This window comes from Neurospora tetraspora (genome assembly GCF_033439725.1).
Source record: "Neurospora tetraspora strain CBS 560.94 chromosome Unknown B0H65scaffold_10, whole genome shotgun sequence".
NCBI classification, from domain to species: Eukaryota; Fungi; Ascomycota; class Sordariomycetes; order Sordariales; family Sordariaceae; genus Neurospora; species Neurospora tetraspora.
The window spans coordinates 116,724-139,266 of record NW_026944392.1 but is presented as its reverse complement, the minus strand read 5'-3'; the positions used below and the strand labels follow the sequence as shown (position 1 = coordinate 139,266).

Sequence of the window (22,543 nt, the reverse complement as noted above, 5' to 3'; positions counted from 1 at the left end):
CCGTTATCTCTTCCCGCCCACGGCCACCAGTCCTTCTGGTCGGCCATTGTGTCACAGCCCAGCGGTCTCAGCAACGCCCAGCCCTGTTTGCCCGTGGTGGTGCCCTGTTGCTGGGCTAGCTTGCCTCTAAGACCCCCCCGACACGACCTTTTCGGACCCACCACCCCCTGCAGTTTACAGTAGTGTTCGGGCTGCTCTGCCCTGCCCTGCCTGGATCGTCGTTGCTGGAGTCTCTGGGCAGTTCCAAGATCGGGCAATGATATCGGCCTCTATCAAGACTTCCACTTTCTTCCACTTCCACTTCCTGGTTCATGCCATTCGTCATTGACAAATCATCATCTCTCCACCCTTTCCTTCTTCTCCGCATCCTTCATCCCTTTTTCTTTTCTCTTTTTGCATTTTGAGCGACCATGATACCCTAGATTTCTTACCGAAAAACAATTCACTCGAAATAGACAAGACTGCGCAAAAGGGCAACCGCTAACCAATTCATCTTATCGGCATTGCAGCAACTTCTTTGACACCGCCGTCAACAAAGAAACAACCCCCTCTCCGACACCACCAAACCCGTCGAGGCCGCCTCCCCTCCAACGCAGTAGTACACTCCTCCATGTACTAGGCCCGACACTCGACAACCTCGTCTTCTCTCGCTCTACTCTATCTTTACCACCGACAACGCTCGCTTCTCCCCTCGTCGCGATCGACTCGCACGCCCGCAACGGTACTCCTCCCCACGACCACACACCATCGCGGGAGAGAATGCCTTACACACCACCCTCCCACAGGTCTCCGGCTTCGTCGGCACCCTCCTCACCCACCCAGAGCCGGAGACCTTCTATCCAACAACCACAGAATGGCGGCCTCACCTCCCCAACGTCATCGACCAAGCCCGCACTCCCTCGATCGGCCTCGTATCTTATGAAGCACCGACGAACCCCCTCGGCCCCGGCACCCACACAGCATAACGAGTTGTCCCCGTCGGCGACCGTGGAGGATCTCAAGACTATGGCTCTCAACAGCATCGTGCGCCAGTCGCCCCCGCCATTAACGGGCGAAAGGCCGGGCATGCCCGCCGGCGCCGTCATCTCCCCGCCCGACTCGGCTAGTGAAGACGAGGGTCAGATGGAAATGAAGGACACACAGCGTGGCAGGACAATCGAGAACCTCAAGGAGCTCAAGGACGCCATCAGCCTGATCCCCGTCCACCGCTCGTGCTCGCCCAACAACCGCACCGATATCCCCGAACCCGTCATCGCCGAGAAGAAGGAAAAGACAAAGCCGGATGCGGGAGACCTGCTAGTGCTGCCATCGCAGGCCAAGGCCATTGCCGACATGCAGCAGAAGCAGGACCAAGCCAACGGAGTCAACCGCCGATTCTCCGGACACACCCGATCCGCCACCGAGTCTCACATCGTGCTGAGCAAGTCTATGGGAAGCTCGCTGACAGGATCTGAAGAGGACACTGACGAAGAGCGGCAGAGAAAGCCCCCCATGGTGCGCAAGAAGTCGGGTGAGCTGGTGCGGCCTGCTCTGCGACCTCCATCTCGCCGACGACCTTCCAGTATGCCTGGTACGCCCACCTTCAAGGCTGTCCACTTTGACTCGCATCTCGAACACGTTCGCCATTTCTTGCAGGTCGACCGCCCGTTGGCCGTTAGTGCTGGCTCATCGCCGGTCGATAACTACGATAGCGATACTGAGTACCCTTTCAACGAGAACGACCAGTCACAAGGGCGTCAGCCTCCCTTCGAGTGGGAGCTCGTCCTGTCCAACTTCCCCGCCGATACCCCCGCTCGCAGGGCGCAGCCTGTCCGCCTGGAACGTGTTTGGCTATCTAGCGACCAGAAGTGCTTGATAGGGTCGGTGGCAGTGGTCAACCTGGCGTTCCAAAAGAGTGTTACTTGCAGGTTTACTTTGGACTACTGGAAGACCACCTCCGAGGTCTCGGCTGAGTACATGAGCGAGATCGTGCCCCCGGATTCGCCCCTCGGACAGGACCGCTTCAACTTTACCATCAAGCTCTCCGACATGGCCAACCTCGAGTCCAAGACGCTGTACTTCTGCATCAGGTACAACGTCAACGGCCAGGAGTACTGGGACAGCAACAACGGCATGAACTTCCAGATTGATTTCCGCAAGAAGGCTCTCCCCGCAAACGGCAAGAAGGGTGCTATCGGCGCTGCTTCTCGTCCTGTTAACGGCCTGCCCAAGAGCAACCGTCGCTCTAACCAGTCGTCGGAGGTGCCAAAGCCCAAGTTCGCTCCTATCGGCTCGGATGACTTTGGTGGCAGGAGTAAGAAGCTCAGCTTTGAGGACGATGACTACATTGGTGACTCGCTTCCCGCTGGTCTTCGCCTGCGTGGTGTCAAGAGCACCACCAGCATTCCCAGCGATAACCTGCCGAGCCGTCTGTCTGCCCCTAGCGGCCAGGCCTTTGCCAACCGCTACGACTTTGGTGCCTCGCTTGCCACGGCCATCCAGACCGCCAAGGATAACCTGCCCAAGAAGGATGATGGTCTCTACATGAAGTCCTCCAGGAAGCCTGCTGCTGCGAAGTCAGCTGCTGCGAACTCTTCTATCCAGCGCAGGTCTCATCCTACCCTGACTACTCGTGTTGCTCCCGCTCCCGCTCCCGCTCCCGCTGCTGCCCCTAAGAAGGCTCCAGCGCCAACTCCTGCTCCTGCGACTACCACCCCTGCTCCCGCTACCACCTCAGCAAAGCCTTCTCTCAGCATTCCTGGTGTGTCCACCACCGGCAGTATTGCTTCGTCCTCGTATGAGGAGCTCGTCAACAAGTACTGCTTCGTAAGTTGTCCTTCCCCTGGGTATCTGGTTGATAGCATTTGACAAGCCTCAAGGCCCCCCACATCTCACGGTAACGATCATTAACAAAATATTCATTACAACAGTTTGGATCCACCAAGCAGTCCACCCCTCAGATCAATGATGGTAGCTTGCGCAACGGTCGTTTCGATAGTGCCAGTGACCTTCCCCAGCTTGCTAGCACCGGCAGCAGCAACAACTCGAGCTACGAGGGAAGCCCGGTCCACAACAACTTTTACGGTATGGGGTCCACGGCTCAGCATCACTCGCTGCACCCCAAGGATCCCAACCCTTATTTCTCTCATGGAAGTTTCATGAGCTTTGGTGGGGGTTCTCCAGCTGAGAGTCCCCTGAAGATGGGCTTCCAGTCTCAGCAAAACTCTGATAACCCCTCGAACAATGGGTCACGCACTGGCCCTGGCACTAAAAGTCTCGGATCTGGCTACGGAACCGGACCCAGCTACGGATCGAACTCTACTGGTACGTCGTCGAACGAGTACCCATATCACCACAGCACTATGCCTTATGCCGATCGTTTCCCGTTCTACACAAACAACTATAACTATGGTGGCACGGAAGCTCATGCTGCGACAGCTATTAGGGGGTAGATGAGTTCCATCTTTTTTCTCATCTCATCTGTCTTGGGGGGTCTATCAACTATCCATGGATCCCAACAACAAAACGGCCCGTTTCTGTATATGAATCTCACACTTTCAACCTGTGGGATACAAACACTCTCGACATACCATCACCGGCCTCGACATAAACTTTCTACTCTTCCGGTCTCCTACTCATTGGTCCTTTTTCGGCATTTGCTTTTTTTTTTCGGTTTGAAAGCATCCACTAGTTTGGCGTTTGGGTGGTTTCTTTTTCCTACTTCTCCTTTCAACACCATGATGATCACGAGTTCAAACTTCGTGTACGATTAAGGGAAACTGGCGGATCACCGGCACGGACAGGTTTCCTGGTTTTCCTGGATTGGAGAGTTTTTGGTGGTCGGGTTTCCTTATTTCTTTTAAGGGGTTGGATGGCCTGCAAACTCACTCGCTGGCAGTCAACATTGGTGATCCTCTTCAGGTCAAGGAGGGTCAGGGAGCGGTTTATTCCTTCGGTCATCACATCACTTCCACAGCCTCACCTCCTCTCTATCACACACTCCGACAAGCATGTCAACCTGGCCTTCGCTCACTTTTCGCGATAGCCGATGGAACCTTCAAGCACCTTCAAGCAACTGTTTTGTCACTGGGTCTCTTTTCCTAGTTCGTCGCGGTAGCTCTTCCGGCTGCCCGACTCGGTCGTCGAGCTCTCCTCCTTCTGGAAGTTAGGGAGCAAGACGATGGATGAAATGGTTCTTGGAATGGTGATGATGTATTCTGTCACCGAGTGGCTGTTATTAGTACTCGGTTAGGGTTGGTTGTATTTGTCGCAGTTGTGCAGTCAGTCGGTCGTCAACAGCAAAGGTCCCAAAGCATTGCGTCAACAGTTGCTTCACATGGCATCAGTCCGCTCGGTCGAACCCTATCCTGGGCGCGAGACTTTTGTTCTGTGGGTAGCTTGCAATGTTGGTTGAGCTTATGCTACACGACATGACTCCGACAACCTGTGCACACACACACACAAAGAGGCAGTGGGTTTGGATTGCGAGTGACTAAGGGTGATGAACAACTGGACTGAACACTGGACTTGAAGGGAACAGCACAATGGCAGATGGCAGAGCTTGGGAGTCGAGTAGAGCCTCTTGGGGTGGACCAGTCATCGCGAGTTTTGAGGTCGGCGGTGGGGCTTGTTTGGTAGTTTGTTTTGTTTGATATCTTTATTATGGCTGGTTGGCTGGCTCACGAGGTTGCAAAGGTTAGGTTAGGGGTCAGGAAAAAAACGGGTATGATTGATAAATTTGATGAATTGCACACAATCACGAATTGCACACAACACGCGCGCACGAGCACGGTACCAAAAGTACAAAGTGAAAAACAGGCAAGAGATGTTATGAATGTTGTTATATGAATATGCTTTGGTGAAGGCCCTCATCTCCCCACAACAGTACAATGCCACCAGCTTTAAGCCTCAGCCATCAATTTATTTCTTCGCGTTAGTTAAGAAAATAATAAGAAGGATGTTCAAACGAAACAAAACCATAAAAGTCAAAGACGCATTCATCACGATAGTGAAAGAGATGTCAAGAAGATGCAGCAAAAAAAAAGCAAAAAGAAACATGCAACAAAACATACAACACCAGGGATTCGCTGGTCGTCACCGACCCAACTACTAGTCTGGCCCTCACTGGCTTATCTATGGGAGAGCGGACGGGATCCCGAGTTTTCCAGTGGGTATGGTCGTATGTGATTGTGTATGGTAGAGAAAGAGTTTATCAAGGCTGCTGTCACTCTGAGATTGGGAATTGTCTAGGTAGTCGTCAACAGTCAACCAACTCAGTCCCGTCCAAGCAAACTCCCTTCCTCAACTCTACAGACAAGTACCAAAAGGCGGGAACTTCATCGTTCCGCATTTGTACGGTCCTCCACACCATTTATCCCATCCAACTTGACCCTGCTTGAAGCAAACGTAGAGAGAATCATAGATATGTGAGGGGTCAGTTGGCTGCTTGTAGCTTTGGAGGATGGCGATGAGGTCTTGTTCGGTTGTACCTAGGTAGGTAAAGACCAAAAGAATCGAGGTCAGCATCAATGGGTCCGATCTGTAGTTGACTGCCCGGGTTTTTAAGGCATCAAAGACATAGGACTGGACAGGACGGGACGAAAACGACCAGACAGACTCCCACATACCACTTTTGATAAGATCCCAACCACAGACGCTGTAGCTGTAAGGACAACCCTTGATTTCGGCATGAACAAGCTCAGCGGTCGACAAGAGGATGGCCGCTGCGCTAGCCAGAAGGGTTGCGAAGCGGAGCATGACCATGTTTTGGTGATTTGCGTTGGTTCAAGATTGCAGCGGATACAATGGGTGCGCTTCTTAAATTTTGTAAGATTGTGTTGACGACTCAACGTGTGTCGACTGTCGAGGGACCAATCTCAATGATCGTATCGTGATTTTGACCGGTCGGGTCTGAGAGGATGGGAGGAAAGTTCCCGGGGGGGGGGGGGGGGGGTGGTCTGGAGCATCTTGATACTCGTTCGATATGTCACGCCAGTAAGGCGAGCTCTCAAGAAAGAAGTGAATGTGATAACACGTCGAATACATGGAATGTCTTGGTTCAATGTTCACCCGGACATTGGACTGTTGGAGCTCGATAGAGGCTGAAACATTGTTCAACACATCTCCATATGGAAAATAAACACCGGCCTCTGTCTGTCCGAGAATGGCAATGGCGCTATCTCCGTCGATGACCCAACAAAGAAACTAAGCAGGACAGGGAAAGGGGAGTAAAAACCCCAGACGAAATACAAGTAGGTTCATCCATCCGATAAACAACCAGTAGAATACCCAAACTCGTCATGAATGGCTCCGCACGTATTTGGTCCTCCACACCATTTATCGAACACCGTCACCCATACAGCTATGCCATCGTAAACCACTTCGCAGGCGAAAGTCGAATCGTACATGTGTGTTGGGTCTGTTGGTTGATTGGCTCTCACGAGGGCATCGCGTATGTCTTCCTCGCTTGCTGATCCTGTGGTGGAAGGAAGCACTTGGGTTAGCACTACATAGGCGTTGCAGAAGATAAGATACTTAATACGGAAGCATTGCAAGACTTACCGCCACGTATAAGACTCCAACCACAGTCAACTTTCATGTTTTGACACTCGGCATGAACAAGCCCAGCGGTTGACAAGAGGATGGCTGCGCCAGCCAGGAGGGTTGTAAAGCGGGTCATGATGCCGAACGGGATGGGAACCAAGCTTGGTGGTCCGAAAGAGAAAGAGATATCTGGCTGAGTCAACATGGAGGAAGCATCGCTTAAACTGGTTGAGGCGTTGGCGTTTATAGGTGAATACGAAGCTCAGGATCGGAGTACTTCTGGATGGAGATGTTGACTTGACGTTGTGTTGAACTCGGATCCAGTCTTAGGATGAACCCATGTCTATCTTATGAACCGCTTACAAAGGACAATGGCCGGGTTGTCTCATATCGTTCCATTGCACGAGGTACCTCGGCATTGAGAAGACGTAGACAATGAACTCGACGCTGGATCGAGAGAACTATACATTATCTACAGATTAACATCTCTATGTACTCATTGCTAGGTAACATCATTACTCCCTTTCCCAAGATCATTATCAATAGCTGGTATCCAAAGTCAAACCGCCCTCCCAATCCTTTCCAAGTCATTAGTTGCGTAGAGGTATTCCATGTGATCTCATCAGAACAACCACCTCTCCTCGCCCATCGGGCCATACTCAACGTTAAACCTCACCCTCACCCTACCCGGCCTGACTCTCCCCGTCGCCTTCTTTGCCTCCTTCCCTAATACCCCCTTCCATATCCCCTTCACTTTCTTCCCCTCCTGCGCTACCTTGTCCCCGTCTATTATTCCCTTTTCACCACCATCCTCCTTCTCCCCATCCTTACTTCCCTCCCTATCCTTACCCTCCTTATCCCCCTTTGCCCTGTTTTCCCACGGCGCCTCCCCAACCCCATCATCCAACCAACACCCCAAATCCACACACCAAACCCCCGCCTCCCTATTATGTCTAACCTCCTGCCTCGACACTCTCCCGCCATCCTTCGGTATCCACAACCTCGGCGCCGGCTTCCACATTTCCGGCGGGTAATACCCCCTCTTATTCTCGTACCCCCTCGGCAAGTTCCAGTCATCCGGCCCGGGTCCGTTCCCGACTTTTTTTGCGAGGGTCCGGAAATCCGCGTAGACGGAAGGGTGAAGCCAGCGCTGGATAAGATTTGGGTTTTGGATGGACGGATCCGGGGTGAGGAAGCGGTGGATTTGATACAGGAAGCGGGTTAGGGGAGAAAGGCGGCCTGGTGGGCCCGTGCCGTTGGCGGAGGCTTTGAGGGTTGATAGTTGGGATTTTAGGGTCGTTTTGGCGAGTTGCGTCAGGGAGTGGCGGATGGAGGAGGACCCTTCGAGACCGCGCATGCGGCTGTCGGGGCCGTCAAGGTCGTCGTCGTAGAGGCCGGGGGGTTCGGGGTCGTCTGTGGAGGGGTCGGAGTAGTCGAAGGAGGTGGAGGCGTAGTAGTCTGCTGCGGAGCCGCCGATGACTTCGGCGGGGATGCCTGGGGTTGACATGGAGGTGTCGTTGTAGTAGTCGGCTGCTAGACCGCCGGGCCCGGGGGTGGGTTGGGAGGGGATGATGTGGTCGTCGCCGTCGCCGTCTTCGGCGATTTGGCCGTGTTGTTTTTCCAAGGCGAGGGTTTGAGGTAAGCTGGCGAGGAGAGGGGAAAGAGCTGAGCTGAGGGAGTAGTGCGTGATGGCGCAGAAGCCGAAGAAGAGGATCATGAGGAGCATAGGGCCGAAGGCTTTCTTGAGCGCAAACAGGCCGATGAGACAGATCTCGGCGATGTAGAGTCCGACCATAAGATGTAGCAGCGCCCTTGGGTAGAGCAGCCCCTTCGTATCCAGCTGCGAGTCGTCATGGATGTAGATGAGGCTATACCGGTAAACCACGCCGACGAACAGCATCCCAAACCCAGCAAACACCAGAATCAACGGGCTGATGCACGAATACGCCAGCGCGATAACCCCCATGTTCGTAAACCGCGGATAAACAGCTCCCCAATGAATCGGTGTCAACTTCCTCCATCTGTGATACGCCTTCCTGGGATCAACCGCGAACTTGCTCGCCACATCATGTCGGAACAAATCGCCCACATTCGCCAGCTTGCCTGCGCCCGCACCAAGACACTGCACCAAGATGTACGACAAGTAAAAGTTGCTAGCCTTGGGCAGATTCTGCGCCAGCAGATCCGGCGCCGACAGTGGTTTCTTAATAACATCAATGATCGCCGCCGACGCCGCGGACGTGATGGTCGTTATCAAGAACACCTGAATCACCTGAAAAGCAAAGTACGCGCTCTGGCAATACAGTTCGACCAGCGCATGCGACGGACAGCCCGCTATCCTAGCGCAGACTCTCAGTCCAGCGGGTACAATAGCCATCAACATACTCAGCGCCAGAGCGGGTAACAAGCCCTTGATGACGCCCAGAATGACCTTGGGCAACAAGGGGATCCAAAACAGAAAGGGCACCTTTTCGGACAAAAAGTCGATGTTGCTGACGATGCCGACGGCGGCGGCGGGGATGGACCAGAAGATGATGGCGACCACGACGAGAGCGAGCATGAGGAACTGACGCATGATTCGCTCCCACCAGCGGATTCTGAGGGAAGACCAGATGACTTGTTCTGGTCGGACGCCGATGTAGCGCGGGGACATGTGCATCGGTTGGTGGTGAGCTAAAATCTGGTAGGCGGCTTCGGCGGAGGCTTGCGAGTCGAATTCGATGAAGGCGGATGAAAGGGGTTGGCCGTCTCCCGAACGGAATTTCCGGCGGAGTTTCCAGATGTCGCGGTTGAGGACTTTCAGGCGGGCCCGTGTCCAGCGGATGGTGTCGACGCGCCGGCCGAAGTTGTGCAGAGGTCGATGATGGGGGCGGTCGTCGGCGCGGAGGAAGATGGCGGCGACAGAGCCGCGGACATCCGGGAGGGAAGCGGGGTAGCCGTAGGGGTGTTGATATTCGGGGCCGAGGTCGTCGTCTTCGGACTTTTTGGGGGCGCCGGGGTCTTCGCCGGGTAGGGCTGGGGTTTCGGTCTCGTCAACGGGAATGGGAGGCGCTTCCGTTCGTCGTTCGGACATGCGGATTCGGACTGGGTCAGTTTTGATCCCCTTTTCCAGATTGCCATCTTGTGTCGATTCGTTTGAGTCGGGTAAGGAGAAGGATGATGTCTTCGAAGATTGGGGGTTGTCGGTTCTGAGTTCGTCCGCGAATGGTGGCGCGCCCTTTTCTTCCTTGATGTTCTTCATCCGGACTGTATTTGCCTTCTTGATGAGTTCGATCTCCGCCTTTTCCAACCGTTCCGCCACGTCGTCTCTGTCCTCCACTAGGCCACGGAGGTAGTTGGTGTTCTTCGGGATCCAGATGTTCTTCACTGAGTCGCCGAACAGCTTTCGTAGCTTTGCCTCGTCCAGATATGGCTTCGGGATAGACGTAAACAGGACCGTCCTAGCCGATAATCGTTTGCTCATGTTCGGCGACAGCAGGTATGCCTGGCGTAAGTTGATGTAGTAGATGCATTCTCGGCAGACCATGAACAGCACAAAACCTGTGAACAATCATAAGCCAACAGTCCAACACACGGCGACAGGAGAGGGACGACAACAAGAACTAACCAAAAAACAACCAAGCCACCACCACATGCGCATAGTATTTGCTTGGAAGCTTGATATTGCCCATCGTTAACTTATCCAACTGCCTCTGCACATTCCCTCCCGTCGCATTGATGGGCAGCAAGATCGGCCACGAAATAGCCAACCCAGCAAAGCAAATAACCGACAAGATCCTCAAGAACCTGAGGAACAAATATCCGTCCAAGGAGCAATTATTGAGGATATAATCATCATCAATCTGCCAAAACGGCTTAACCCAGTCAATCCACCCATTGGGCAGCTTCGGAGCCGGATGCCTGCATCACACAAGATCTCGTTAGCCAGGCACAATGCAATCATTTGCAATCTGCCGAGTCGCACGGGTCGTTGCACACGGTCGGCACTTATGACATGACATAAAAGACATACTCTGGCTCGCGCAGTTGTGCAATGGTCCTAGGCGCATAAGTTCTCGTACTCGTCCTCCGACACGTGAAGAAGATGAGCAAACAAATGACCGCGTAGACGAGGACAGGCACAAAGGTGCTACCGAGGGCGCTCAATGACGCTGGGTCCTTGTTGTTGCCGCCGGAATGGGAGAGGGTGCCGCCGGATGAGCCATCGCGGGCGGAGCCGACTCTGCTGTCATCGCTTTCGTTCTGTTGTGGTGGTGAGCGAGGTGTTTGGGTTAGTGATATTTGTTGACCGGGAAGTGAGTTGTTTGTCAGGTGAAGATGAGATGAGATGAACAGGTGGGAAAGGGGAACAATGGAAGCGGGGACGAAAGACGGAGCGGGAGCCGGGAGCGGCCCGGGCGGCGTCGACAATCGGGATGAACGGGCGGGAAAGACAGCAAACGAAAAGACGAAAGACAATCGGACCTACTATGGTTAACTTGACGCTGTTCCTGTTCCATTCTTCCGCTGCCCTTTTCCACAAGTGGGTGTGGAACTCTGACAACCACTCCATCGTGGGTTGTGGTTGTCTGTCTGGTTGCGTGTTTTCTTAAGAGCTAGAGACCCAGACCCAGCAGACACAACTGACTGGTGAAGGCGCACTTTGCTCAGGTCATGTTATGAATGCCACTCAGGCACCGCGCGCAACACAGGAAACAGCAGCTGATGGGATGATGTGCAGATGGACCGAGACAAACTCGAACTAATGCCAGGAACAAACTCCGCGACTGGGGAAGTAGAATTGCAGGCGGGCGGGCGAGCGGGAGCTGTGGAGGGAAAAAGGAAATGGATGACGGGAGAGAAAACAAGCCAGCCGCTCTGGAGCCCTCTGAATCGCGAGCCCTAGGATCTTGGCGGTGATGGTCCGCCACCGGGGTCACCCAGGTTTCTGAACGACCCTGAGGCCAGTGAGGGAGGGGCCTGGCCAGAGGAGGCTTTTCGGGCTTTTGGGGTGTTTGTCCAATCACAAAACATCGTGGGATGATCAGCAAGGAAAGAAAAAGACCGGTTGTCAGACGGGAGTTACCTTACCCGAAGTCGTACAGGAGGCCGCTGACTGAGATCCCTTTCAAATTGCTTCCTGGATCAAAGGACCCTTTACCTCACAACCCCAATAATACTCGGATCCCTATACCACCAAGAACACTCAACATCTCGTACCTCCCACCAATGTTTTTATCACTCTCCTCCCCCGATTTCACTAAGCCGCCCCTGGTGATGTTGTGACGAAAGTGGACACTTTCAAGATCTACGCAACTTCCACACGCTATCCGCCGATCAGGAATAGCGCATCTCTTACAGACCCATAGGATTGGACAGGTGCGGGAGCGCGAGACCTGATAGGGTAGTATCGCTTCTTGTCCCCCAAGCCCCCTTGAATTCCCCCAACCTCCAGTGGGACAGCCCCGGGCTTTCTTCTCCGGGCTTTTCTTCTTCTCTTCCCCCGACTGGAGGCGTTGGTGCGGGAGGGAAAGAAACCGCCCCACGATGTCATCTTGCGCTATGGCGAGCCATTCAGTGAGGGCCATCTATCATAGTAAGACATTTTGCGTTCGTGGGGTTGTAGGCGATTGTGATGACTGGTCCGGAGGCTTCAGAGGATGGAGATTGGGGATTTCCCCGTGTCGCAAGAGATCGGTCTCATTTCTTGCAGTTGTGAGACTTGCAGCAGTGGTGATGCGGAGATGATGCCTGTAATCTCGAGCGCATCACCGTCTGTCCGCGTCTGGTCGCCCTGAAAGTCTGGTCTTCACGACTCCACTTGATCCCTTTCCCTCCGGAACCTGCACCCGTTGTTCCATGTATCCACACATCGGATGAGTGGGCGATCAACAGCCCGAGACAGATACAGGGCAGTCATGGGTCCAGTTCGAGGGTTTGTGGTCAGGTTTCCCTAATCATGATACTGGAATCGAACCCCGAACTTTCATGCTTGCCCATCTTCTTTACATGGTAGAACTTGGAGACGATGATGCAACAGACTGGATTGTAATCATAACGATGCACGACCACCTTCTCCTGAGGAAAAGAAAAGCAACGAGAACTCCGGGATAGCGAGGGCTCCACAATGGCCCCTTTTCTCCCGCAGTCGAATCATGAAGATCAAAAACGCAAGTGCAAAACTTGGAAGCACGGAAAGGAAAAAAAAGCATCCAATTCTGGTATGTAGATCGGTATCTTGCTCCGCGTTGCTGGTAACCAATGGTCAGCTTTTGCCCGGAATCGCTTTCAAAAGGGTGACACACCTTGGAAAGCCGACGACTCGCAAGCTCGACTTGCCCAGCCAGGAGAACGAAACCTTGAGCCAATGCCCAAGCCATCACGCCCCCACCAAAGAAACCTTGGCCTACCATTACTTCCTCCTTCCTCTCTTCTCACGTCTTCCCCTGCTTAAAAACATGAGGAGACCACTTCGTCGTAGCAACAGGCGGCACCCTCGGCGCCTGCGCCACGCCTGGTCCATACCCCGTCGCAACATTTCCAACGCCCACGCTCCCTCCTTTTGCTCCTCCTTCGAACCCAACCCCGTATCCCCTCTGGGCCTGGCTCTGCCCATAGACACCTCCTTGTCCGTATACACTGTCCTGTCCATAATGTTTTCCCTGCCCATAGCCATATCCCCTCTGAGCCGCTCCCGCTCCTCCAACTCCGGGCCACGCCTCCCCTATCTCGACATCTCTCGGTATCGTCCTAGTGCTCGTACTCCCCGAACTATGACTCGTGCTGCTCGATCCGCTTGAGCTCGTACTCGACGAATCATGATAATAGTAGACCCTTCGCCATCGTCTTTGCCGACTGCTCGCCGCCATACTAGCGTTGCCCCAGGCGCGAAAGCGGATGTAAAAGAAGCAGCAGATGACGAGGAAGATGACGCCGCCGATGGAGCCAAGGATTGCGCCGAGGAGGGCGGTGGAGGAGAGGGGGGCGCTGTCGCGCGGGATAAGCTGGTGGTCTCGAGGGGTCGTGGTGGTGGGGGCGAAATCGAAGGCTGGGGTTTGGTTGGCATTGCGCTTGGTGAGGGATAGGGAGGCTGTCGCTGTGCGGATTGATCGGGAGAGAAATTGGATGATGTGAGGGAGCAGGTTGCTTTCTCGGGTTTCGAGGACAGAGGGCATCTCCATGTTGCCTGGTGTTATTCTTGAGGCTCGTCTCTCTGAAACTTGGGACTGTTGTCGGATCTCAGTCCGAGAAGTGAGACAGGCCGGAGACTATATCAACCAACCCAGCGGATTCCATCAGCTCTACCTACTCCCAAAACCTACTACTGGAAAACTTCCGACTCTGAAACAAAAATGGAAGGCTGGGACTCTAGTCCTCCACCACTCCTATCACCTTCCTACTCAGCGATGCCGGCACTGCGCTGCATGATGTTGACCTACCACACATCATAACCCGCTAACTCTATCAAGGTGAGACAAGGTGTCCCGCATAGGATCATATGGCACTTGCCATATGACTGGAGCAACCAGGTTGAGGGTGTAGGCCCTTTGCAGCCGAACCTGGCAGTTGGAACTCGGGCGGGAAGGGCCCGGAGTGGCGGGAACTATTGTTAGCCCAGCTGTGTGCCCAGGTGTCGAAGGCGGGACAGCTGGGACTGCTAAAGCGTGATATAGCATAGGACCCTCTCGATGTCAAGACGTGGCGGGACGGGACACTTGTAGCTTTGGTAGCTCGGAGGGACCGACTGGATCTGGTGGTCCGAGGCTCAGGAGAAATGATGTGTTGGTAAGGCTCCCTGCTGAGCTTGCACTTGCTGCCTAGAGGTAGGACCCCTCTGCTGCTCTGGCTCGTTGCTCCTGCTCCTGCTGTGTAGCTGTCATCACAGCATACATATCTCGGCCTACACGGTGACTGGTGAACCAAGCACCCAGGACCCCTCTTGATGACGTGCCGCAGCCTGGTATCTTCTCAGTCTTGATATGCTCGATGTGTGCTGTGTGGTGTTGCTGCTGTCGTCGGCCAATGGCGCAAACAACCGCTACACCCTCTCGTCGGGCCACTCCAATGGCGATGGAGGGGGGCTGCATTGGTTCTGCACACAGCTGACGTTGGGGCGGCATCGGAGGAAGCGATCGATGAATGGACTTATCGAGAGATGAAGAGCGATACGGCAGTAACGTAACGACTAATCTTTCTGCAGCGACACTGTTAGCAGATTAACTTGGCCATGTTTGCTGTCGCAACTCGGAAACAACCAGTCCCTCCGCTGAGAGCAACGGGAAGAACACAGGTGAATGCCATGTAAAGTTCAAGAGAAAGGGAGAGCGCGATTGAAAGCACGCGCAAGCCTGGTTTAATCGGATGGAATGCGAAAGACGAGTTGGCACATTGTTTGTTTTGTTTGGAAAGAAGGGAAAAATAGAAACGAGCGAACGGACATCGAAAGACATGGCCAGTGTTGGCCAGTGCGGGCTACCCCGCCAGCCCACTAAGATGCGACATTATCATGACTACCGCATAGTTTCGGGTGCTAGTTGATAGTGTAATAACTGCATCGCCCTTCCAACTTTTGTAAGCCTCCCTAGCAGGACATCATCTGTTCAACAACTTCTGTCCTTCCTCACCTCAACCTCCATTTCGTCATCCCTCCCATTCTCCCTTTTCCCTGTCTCTCATCAAGTCCAACACTTACACTTCCCCGGCTCCTTACACTGCAAATACCCATCATCAGGACACCAAACCTTTGAGCAATCGCACAGCGTCGTCTGGCAGATACACTCGCCATGCGGAAACTTCACATCATCATCCAGCGAGCAGTAAGGCGTCGTGGCATAGGGGACATAGGGGCAGTGCGTCAACACTTGCTTGCAGTCCACTCGCTTGTCTTTTGCGATGGTGGGCGCACAGCCTGCTATGGGGTGGCAGTGGCATTTCCTTCCACATTTCCTTTTTGTCAGCTAACAACCTAGATCCTCTCGCGCGGAACGAGGAAAGGAAAAGGCATCGGAAAAGGGGTAGGGGAAGGGGAACACACCCATCATCATCACACTTGGTCTGACCCCAATCACAAGCCGTATGATCGCAATTACACCCCCCCTCTGGCTTCGTGACGCAGATGCAGACGTTGTTGCGCCAGAAGGGGTCCATTTGTTGGCACATCATGGATTGATCCTTGGGGCAGTGGACGTGGTATTGGTCGCAGTCGGAATCGGCGCGGCAGCCTTCGTGGTGGATGCAGGTGCAGGCTCTGTTGGGCACAGGTAGGTCATCAGTTACTGGGATGGACTGGAAGAAGACGGGAGGAAGGGAAAGAGGGGAGAAAGCGGGAGGGGGTGAGGCATGAGCATACCCGTTCATGCAAACGGTGTTCTTCTCCGGGCATGGAGTATCGTCACAACTGCAGAGAGCTTGTTGCGCTGAGAGTTGCGCAAGAGACAGGGTATGGTTGTTGAAGCCGGTGGAGTTAGAGGCACCGGGCATGGTGGCGCAGGTCGTGGCCAGGCTAAGGATAAGGAGCAAGAAGAAGGAAGCAAAGGCCGTCATCATGGCTAACTGACTGGACAAGTTAAAGTGGGCAGACCGGTTCCTAAGTAAAGGCTCAGTCATGGACGAGGCGAAGACGGCGAGCCAAGGTGCTGAGGATTGCCGTTGGCGGGAGGACAAGATATCAGGACGGAGGTGGAAAGGCGACAACAGAGGAAATCCTCAAACAGATATCCATATTTCTGGCGGTTGGCTCATGTCAACGCTCATGCTGTCGGTTCCGAGATGCCCATTTCTGTACCCTTCCTTCCACTCAAAAGAGGTAGACGGGATACAGTCATGGCAGGAGCAGATACCTTCCATGTCACTGCCACTCATCAACTGTCCAGCCGAGCGTACCTGCCCAATCACCCAGCCGCGGGAACATCTCATCGGAAGACCCTGAACTATGGAACCTGAAGTAGATGATGATGAAACGGTATCAACATCAAATGCTGGGAGGAAATGCTGCTGAAGTACATGTTAACACGGGCGTGTTTAGGAGCTAAAAAAAAGTCTGTTGAAGACAACACGAGACCTCCGACCGGGAGCACATTGTTCCCGACCGGTAGCACATTGTTCATTGCTTCCGAAACCTCGGAGGAGATATTCTGGGTATGAATCATGAACCACGTTGCACTTCCGAAACGATACTGTGAAGACATTGTCCAACAAGAGCCGATACTACGAACACGCTGCTCTACAAGAAAGTTGACTCTGGTACAGGGCCGGCTTGAGGATCAGGGAAAACGCCAATCATCCTGAACTGGACGAGTTGACAGACGGGCCACGGGCCTGGCCCTGCCTCATAATCTCATCCACTCCCCCATTATAAGGACACAGAGTGTACCTACCTCCTTACAATACGAGCTCAAAAAGCCCGATCTAGCTCAGATGGCGCAAGGGTCACTTCGCCCACATCGTCGGCCCAAACAGAGTCTCTATTGCGCCGCTTCGTTGTATCGAAAGCCGAGCGCGACAGGGTCGCTCTTTGTCTGGCACGTCTTGGTACGCGATTTTTTCGCTGTCTGTTCCGTCGGGTATAATGTCAGGATGAACCTCGATCCAAGTCGTCAACAGCGCTGTTTTCCAAAGACTTATTCTCTGCACCAGAGGATTCTATGTTTCGTCGATGGCGGATATAACGACTGGAGCCGAACGTTGTTATTGTCTCACATGCTCACGTCTTCCCATACCAGCATCGCATACCCAACTTTCCAGGCCAAAGCCCCATCCGTGTCTTCCGGCAGCCACGGCACATTCCACATTCCATCACAGCCGTCGTAGTAAATACCACAACAACTCTTCCCGTGTGAAAAGAAATGCCATGGTCTTTCCTCGGAGCCAACGTGTCATAGACAAACAATGCCATTGGTCCTGGCTCTTCGGGCTGCAGGTTGGCCGCTGGAGGGCATTCCCGGCAGGCCATGTTCCTGCATTTGTGCCTTCGATCGCTGTTGAGGCTCTGACATCGGGTGCTTCACGGCGATACCACTCCTGTCGATCTTCTACAGGTGGAATGCTGTCAATGATGATCGTTGTTTTTGTTATGGACGTTGTTGGCAACCGTGCCATGTAATGGGCAGTGAACGCCTTTGGCGTCCAGCTCGTTGACGATGGAGATAAATACCACTCCTTAGGTACCTTCTTTCAAGCACTGTCTCAACATCATCACCATCATCATCATCTTCATCTCTTCACCGGTCAAGTCCACCACAAACCGTAAAGATGAAGTTCTCCACCACCCTCGTCGCGACCTTCGCCTCGCTCTCCGTGGCCGCTCCCGCCCACAAGCGCCAGGTCGATGACACCACCTCCGCCTCCGCCTCCACCGATGCCATCACCGACGTCCTCCCCGGCATCACCGGCGAAGAGCCCGTCGAGGACACTTCTTCGTCCACCACCATCTCTTCTGACGTCTCTGACGCCCTCGCCGCGGCCGACCCCTTCGACATCTACCGCGTCCCCGCCGTGCCTCCCACCTTCCCCATAGAGCAAAACGACTTCACCGGCATCCAGGGTGTCCAGTCCATCCAAGACGACGATGACATGGTCGACGCCGCCATCTCCAACCTGTCCGGCACCAGCGATGCTCCCATCATCCCTTTGATGACCGGTACTCCCACCGTCGATGCCGACGACGCCGACGCACTTTCCGCGCTGGACTTTGCGGATGAGGATGAGGATGAGGATGACATCCCTCCTATCCCTCTGTCCACCGGCACTGCAACCACCAGTCTCGACGGCGACGACGGAGTTTTGACTGTCGATGATGTTGTAGTTGACGATGAGCAAGCGCAGGAGATGATTGATGCCGCTATTCGCTATGCTCAACAACTCCCTGATGTGCCTGTGCCGTTGAGCACCGACACCCCCATTATCTTTATTGACCCGTACCTGGGTGACTTGAACTCCACCATCTTCGGCAACACTTCCACCTCTGCCTCTGCCCTCGACTCCGAGAATGGCACTGCCACCGCGGCTACCACCACCGCCGATGGCACCGACCTCGTCGCGTCCCTCCAGGCTCTCAACGACGCCTTGGCATCGTACCAAGACCTCATGAACGCCTCCTCTCCTTCCACCACCACCACCACCCCCACCGACGCCCTCACTGGTATCGTGACCGATGCCATCACCGACGCCGACGTCGACGCAACCAAGCGCAAAATCAAGATGCTCGGCGACGACATGCTCTCGGGCATTCAGCAGATGCAAAAGCAGCGGAGATGGCGGAGCAGGAGAACAGGAAGATGAAGAAGACGATGAAGAAGGTGCTGCGTCAAAGGGGCGGCATGGGCATGTTGTTTGCCAACAAGACGGAGAGTGCGGCGACGAGCAAGACGGTTATGGAGAAGATGGGTAAGGCGGTGTTGGAGAGGTATGTTAACATGGTTGGGGGGAACTAGATCTCTTGATCACTTAATTTTGGCCATATTGGCAAGTGGAATGCCCCTGGATGGGAAAATGGGGGAGGACTGGGGTGGTAATTTGAATACAATGCTGGGGAAAAAGTGATGTTGGATGTCGTAATGAAGCTTGATTTTGTTAGATACTAGAAAAGAAACCATCATGAACCTTTTTGGCGCCGCACTTCTGAATAAATTTCCAAGTGCTTTAGTTGTGTTGATACGCAGCCTTTAAGTATATTCAAATTCATAAGGCTTCTACCATTCTAACAGCATCGCGAAAGAAACCAACGCGCCTTTTCTTTCTCGTACATACGCTTTTTTCACCTTACAACGTATACAGTAAAAGAAGCTTGGTATAAGTCAGGCCTGAAGTACTCCGTAGATTTAACCAAAATTCACAATGGATTTATCAGGCCCGCAAAGCGTCCACGACCCGGTGGGTCCACCTCGTTTAAAGTTGGGATTACCTTACCCCGCCGGCCAGCAGCGGTCCCCCACTCCCCCCCAAAACGCTAAAATAGCGGAAAACAACGGCAGATCGACGGAGGAAGGGCCGCTCGCTTGTTTGGCTTGTCCCTCGAGGTTCTCATTATTCTTACGCTTGGTCTTGGTGACAGTAACATGGCGTTTCAATTACAGGCGCATTTAATAGACTCAGCCTAGTTGTTATCCCGTAAGTTTCTTTCAAGCTTCGTTCCGATATTAATGGGGTTGAACATGTTGAAGATGACAGAGCTTCTGGAATCATTCCGCTCCCCACCCCCCATCCCATCACCGTGACTTATAAGGTGTACAAATCCTTGTCGAACGAACCATCAACCAGTCGATACCTTATCATTAGGTAACCTCCCGTCACTCACCTGCTGTTAAAGGTACGAGTTTGCAAGGCTTCACCGTCAGCTCTGCACGCTCTGCACGCTCTGCTGTGAACCCCCTTGCTTTATCTACTTGCTCCCGTTGGTCAATTCCATTGAAAGACATGTCACCTGAACAAAGGTCTTAAGCCGAAGTTGCACCGTCCCCTTGTCACCATGACTTCTCACGTGCTCTCACCGATCAAATAAATACCTTTTGGCGCCCTTTTTCGTTTTTGTTGTGGGTGTTACTGTTACAACATCACAAGAAAAGTCCGGTCTTCGGAGTTCACCCTTTCAACCTACCTTGACCCTTGTCCCATATTGAGTAGCGCATGTCTCGGTAGACTTGAGCCGAACCTCCCCCAAGTCCCCCTCACATACCCCGCTCCTATCTTGGGATTAAAACCATCCCATCGCATCACCACTTGCACTTACCTTGCCTCGGCATTATCATCATCATCCGGACTTACCAAGTCAAGCAACTTAAAGACCACCACCTCTTCAGCCTCAACCACCTCCTCAACTACCCTTCCCGTCACCCTCACCCAACACAGCAAGCAAGACAACTGACCACCACCACCAACACCAACATGTCCTCCCAACCCCCACCCCTCACCCAACCAACCACCACCACCTCCTCGCCCGACATGTACACCACCTCCTCGGCCTTCTTCGAAGCCCTCTTCTCCGCCGGCGTGTCCCACGTCTTCGTCAACCTGGGTTCCGACCACCCGTCCATCATCGAAGCCATGGTGCGCGGCAAGAACGACCCAGCCAACTTCCCGCGCATCATCACCTGCCCCAACGAAATGGTAGCCATGTCCATGGCGGACGGGTACGCGCGCTTGACAGGTCAACCACAGGCTGTGATTGTGCACGTGGACGTGGGCACGCAGGGGTTGGGTGCTGCTGTTCACAATTCCAGTGCTGGTAGAGCGCCGGTGCTGGTGTTTGCGGGGATTTCGCCAATTACGATTGAGGGAGAGCTGAGAGGGTCCAGGACCGAGTATATCCATTGGATTCAGGACGTGCCGGATCAGAAGCAGATTGTGGGGCAGTATTGTCGGTATGCGGCGGAGCTGAAGACGGGGGTGAATGTCAAGCAGATGGTGAATAGGGCGTTGCAGTTTGCTAAGAGTCAGCCGCAGGGTCCGGTGTACCTGTGTGGAAGTAGGGAGGTGATGGAGATGGAGATCCCCAAGTATGAACTGAACCAGGCACACTGGAAGCCGGTTGAGCTGGGGGCTTTGTCTAAGGGGGCGGTGCAGGAGATGGCGGGTGCGTTGGCCGGTGCTAAGAAGCCGCTTGTGGTTACCGGGTATGCGGGCAGGAACCACGCTATCCCGCAGGCACTGGTGGAGTTGGCCAACACGGTCAAGGGATTGAGGGTGTTGGATACCGGCGGCAGTGATATGTGTTTCCCCGCCGATCATCCGGGCTGGTTGGGGTTGAGGTTTGGCAACGATCAGTCCGTGGCGGAGGCGGATGTCATTCTTGTGTTGGACTGTGATGTGCCGTGGATCCCGACACAGATCAAGCCGAACAAGGAGGCCAGGATCTTCCATGTGGACGTCGATCCCCTGAAGCAGGTCATGCCCGTGTTCTACCTAGAGGCGGAGGCGAGGTATAGAGCTGATCCGTTGACAGCTGTGGAGCAGTTGACGGAGAAGCTGAAGACTGACCAAGAGCTGAAGAAGCAGCTGGAGGGCGAAGAGCGCGAGAAGAGGTGGAAGGAGCTCCAGGCCCAACACAGGCAGAAGCTGGAGGAGATTGCCGAGAGAGCAAAGCCTCTGGAGAACGGAGAGTATGGCACTGGTCACCTGTGCAGGAGGTTGAGGGCTTTGTGCCCCGAGGATACCGTATGGGCTATTGAGGCTGTTACCAACACGCTGTTTGTGCACGATAACCTCCAGCCTACGCTGCCTGGGTCGTGGATCAACTGCGGTGGTGGTGGTCTTGGTTGGTCTGGCGGTGGTGCCCTGGGTATCAAGCTGGCTACTGAGGTCGAGGCCAAGGCCAAGGGAGGGAAGGGCAAGTTCGTGGTGCAGATTGTTGGCGATGGGACCTTCCTGTTCTCGGTGCCGGGAAGTGTGTACTGGATCTCCAAGAGATACGGCATTCCCGTGTTGACCATTGTTTTGAACAACAAGGGTATGTCACCTCCGTTTTCTCCGTTTATCCACATGTTGAAACTAACGCATCGCAGGATGGAACGCCCCTCGTCGGTCTCTGCTCCTGGTCCACCCCGACGGACTCGGGTCCAAGGCTTCCAACGAAGACATCAATATCGAGTTCAACCCATCGCCTGATTATGCGGGTATCGCCAAGGCGGCTGCGGGTGGTGATTTGTTTGCGGCTAGGGTTGACAACACGGCGGATCTGGATCGGGTGTTGAAGGAGGCCATTGCCGCGGTGGAGGGGGGACAGAGTGCCGTGGTGGACTGCAAGGTGGTCATGGGATCTTAGTTTGTTTTGGACGAGCTTCAAAATCGTATCCACGTGTTTCTCAGAGCCCGGAGCGTGTGGTTGATGGTGGATTGGATCTGTTGTACGAGAAGCGACGTCGTCGTCCGTCTCTTGGCACCGGCGATTCGTCGAATCTCTGGAGAGTTTTCGTTCGGTGGCATGTTTGGTGACATAGTCTGGTTGCACCAGTGTTTAGCACCGGTGGTTAGCTATTGATGTTAGCGGCTTCGAGCGGTGTCGGAATACTTTGCGAGTAAAGTCCAGACAGCTGTTCAAGTGGCGCCT

At 54.0% G+C, this 22,543-nt stretch overlaps 8 protein-coding genes across 8 annotated transcripts; 3 read left to right on the top strand and 5 right to left on the bottom strand.

Annotated features, from left to right (window-relative positions):
* Window positions 1-759: 759 nt before the first annotated feature.
* Window positions 760-3,431, top strand: B0H65DRAFT_565746 (putative phosphatase regulatory subunit-domain-containing protein; the record flags this gene model as incomplete). Its single annotated transcript, XM_062830296.1, has 3 exons — window positions 760-1,809; window positions 1,846-2,805; window positions 2,910-3,431. The coding sequence occupies 3 exons, from the start codon at window positions 760-762 to the stop codon at window positions 3,429-3,431; spliced, it is 2,532 nt and encodes an 843-aa protein (XP_062676667.1).
* Window positions 3,432-5,148: 1,717 nt separating this feature from the next.
* Window positions 5,149-5,821, bottom strand: B0H65DRAFT_480915 (uncharacterized protein). Its single transcript, XM_062827611.1, has 2 exons — window positions 5,607-5,821; window positions 5,149-5,468 (listed from the first exon to the last, which is right to left on the bottom strand). The coding sequence occupies exons 1-2, from the start codon at window positions 5,740-5,742 to the stop codon at window positions 5,287-5,289; spliced, it is 318 nt and encodes a 105-aa protein (XP_062676666.1). The 5' UTR covers window positions 5,743-5,821; the 3' UTR covers window positions 5,149-5,286.
* A 185-nt stretch (window positions 5,822-6,006) lies between these two features.
* Window positions 6,007-6,818, bottom strand: B0H65DRAFT_480914 (uncharacterized protein). Its single transcript, XM_062827610.1, has 2 exons — window positions 6,541-6,818; window positions 6,007-6,454 (listed from the first exon to the last, which is right to left on the bottom strand). The coding sequence occupies exons 1-2, from the start codon at window positions 6,725-6,727 to the stop codon at window positions 6,237-6,239; spliced, it is 405 nt and encodes a 134-aa protein (XP_062676665.1). The 5' UTR covers window positions 6,728-6,818; the 3' UTR covers window positions 6,007-6,236.
* A 137-nt stretch (window positions 6,819-6,955) lies between these two features.
* B0H65DRAFT_74291 (uncharacterized protein) lies at window positions 6,956-11,368 on the bottom strand. Its single transcript, XM_062831358.1, has 4 exons — window positions 10,994-11,368; window positions 10,535-10,833; window positions 10,130-10,422; window positions 6,956-10,062 (listed from the first exon to the last, which is right to left on the bottom strand). Exons 1-4 carry the CDS (start codon window positions 11,072-11,074, stop codon window positions 7,145-7,147), a joined length of 3,591 nt encoding a protein of 1,196 aa, XP_062676664.1. The 5' UTR covers window positions 11,075-11,368; the 3' UTR covers window positions 6,956-7,144.
* Window positions 11,369-12,485: 1,117 nt separating this feature from the next.
* B0H65DRAFT_74277 (uncharacterized protein) lies at window positions 12,486-13,814 on the bottom strand. Its single transcript, XM_062831357.1, has 2 exons — window positions 12,807-13,814; window positions 12,486-12,752 (listed from the first exon to the last, which is right to left on the bottom strand). Exon 1 carries the CDS (start codon window positions 13,680-13,682, stop codon window positions 12,936-12,938), a length of 747 nt encoding a protein of 248 aa, XP_062676663.1. The 5' UTR covers window positions 13,683-13,814; the 3' UTR covers window positions 12,486-12,752; window positions 12,807-12,935.
* A 1,362-nt stretch (window positions 13,815-15,176) lies between these two features.
* Window positions 15,177-16,044, bottom strand: B0H65DRAFT_512733 (uncharacterized protein; the record flags this gene model as incomplete). Its single annotated transcript, XM_062828598.1, has 3 exons — window positions 15,177-15,409; window positions 15,591-15,748; window positions 15,851-16,044. The coding sequence occupies 3 exons, from the start codon at window positions 16,042-16,044 to the stop codon at window positions 15,177-15,179; spliced, it is 585 nt and encodes a 194-aa protein (XP_062676662.1).
* A 1,707-nt stretch (window positions 16,045-17,751) lies between these two features.
* B0H65DRAFT_565740 (uncharacterized protein) lies at window positions 17,752-19,178 on the top strand (the record flags this gene model as incomplete). The annotated part of the gene is made up of 2 exons (XM_062830295.1): window positions 17,752-18,672; window positions 18,753-19,178. The coding sequence occupies 2 exons, from the start codon at window positions 17,752-17,754 to the stop codon at window positions 18,930-18,932; spliced, it is 1,101 nt and encodes a 366-aa protein (XP_062676661.1). The 3' UTR covers window positions 18,933-19,178.
* An 867-nt stretch (window positions 19,179-20,045) lies between these two features.
* On the top strand, window positions 20,046-22,425 carry B0H65DRAFT_74189 (thiamine pyrophosphate enzyme, N-terminal TPP binding domain-containing protein). The gene is made up of 2 exons (XM_062831356.1): window positions 20,046-21,943; window positions 21,999-22,425. The coding sequence occupies exons 1-2, from the start codon at window positions 20,383-20,385 to the stop codon at window positions 22,256-22,258; spliced, it is 1,821 nt and encodes a 606-aa protein (XP_062676660.1). The 5' UTR covers window positions 20,046-20,382; the 3' UTR covers window positions 22,259-22,425.
* Window positions 22,426-22,543: the final 118 nt, after the last annotated feature.

Coding starts and splice junctions, on each gene's coding strand:
- B0H65DRAFT_480915 (XM_062827611.1), bottom strand. CDS start 5,742: ATGGTCATGCTCCGCTTCGCAACCCTTCTGGCTAGCGCAGCGGCCATC. Junction 5,469..5,606: donor TTGGGATCTTATCAAAAGTG/GTATGTGGGAGT, acceptor TTACCTACCTAG/GTACAACCGAACAAGACCTC.
- B0H65DRAFT_480914 (XM_062827610.1), bottom strand. CDS start 6,727: ATGTTGACTCAGCCAGATATCTCTTTCTCTTTCGGACCACCAAGCTTG. Junction 6,455..6,540: donor TTGGAGTCTTATACGTGGCG/GTAAGTCTTGCA, acceptor CTTCCACCACAG/GATCAGCAAGCGAGGAAGAC.
- B0H65DRAFT_74291 (XM_062831358.1), bottom strand. CDS start 11,074: ATGGAGTGGTTGTCAGAGTTCCACACCCACTTGTGGAAAAGGGCAGCG. Junction 10,834..10,993: donor GGAACAGCGTCAAGTTAACC/ATAGTAGGTCCG, acceptor TCTCATCTTCAC/CTGACAAACAACTCACTTCC. Junction 10,063..10,129: donor GGTGGCTTGGTTGTTTTTTG/GTTAGTTCTTGT, acceptor GATTGTTCACAG/GTTTTGTGCTGTTCATGGTC.
- B0H65DRAFT_74277 (XM_062831357.1), bottom strand. CDS start 13,682: ATGGAGATGCCCTCTGTCCTCGAAACCCGAGAAAGCAACCTGCTCCCT.
- B0H65DRAFT_74189 (XM_062831356.1), top strand. CDS start 20,383: ATGTCCTCCCAACCCCCACCCCTCACCCAACCAACCACCACCACCTCC. Junction 21,944..21,998: donor CATTGTTTTGAACAACAAGG/GTATGTCACCTC, acceptor AACGCATCGCAG/GATGGAACGCCCCTCGTCGG.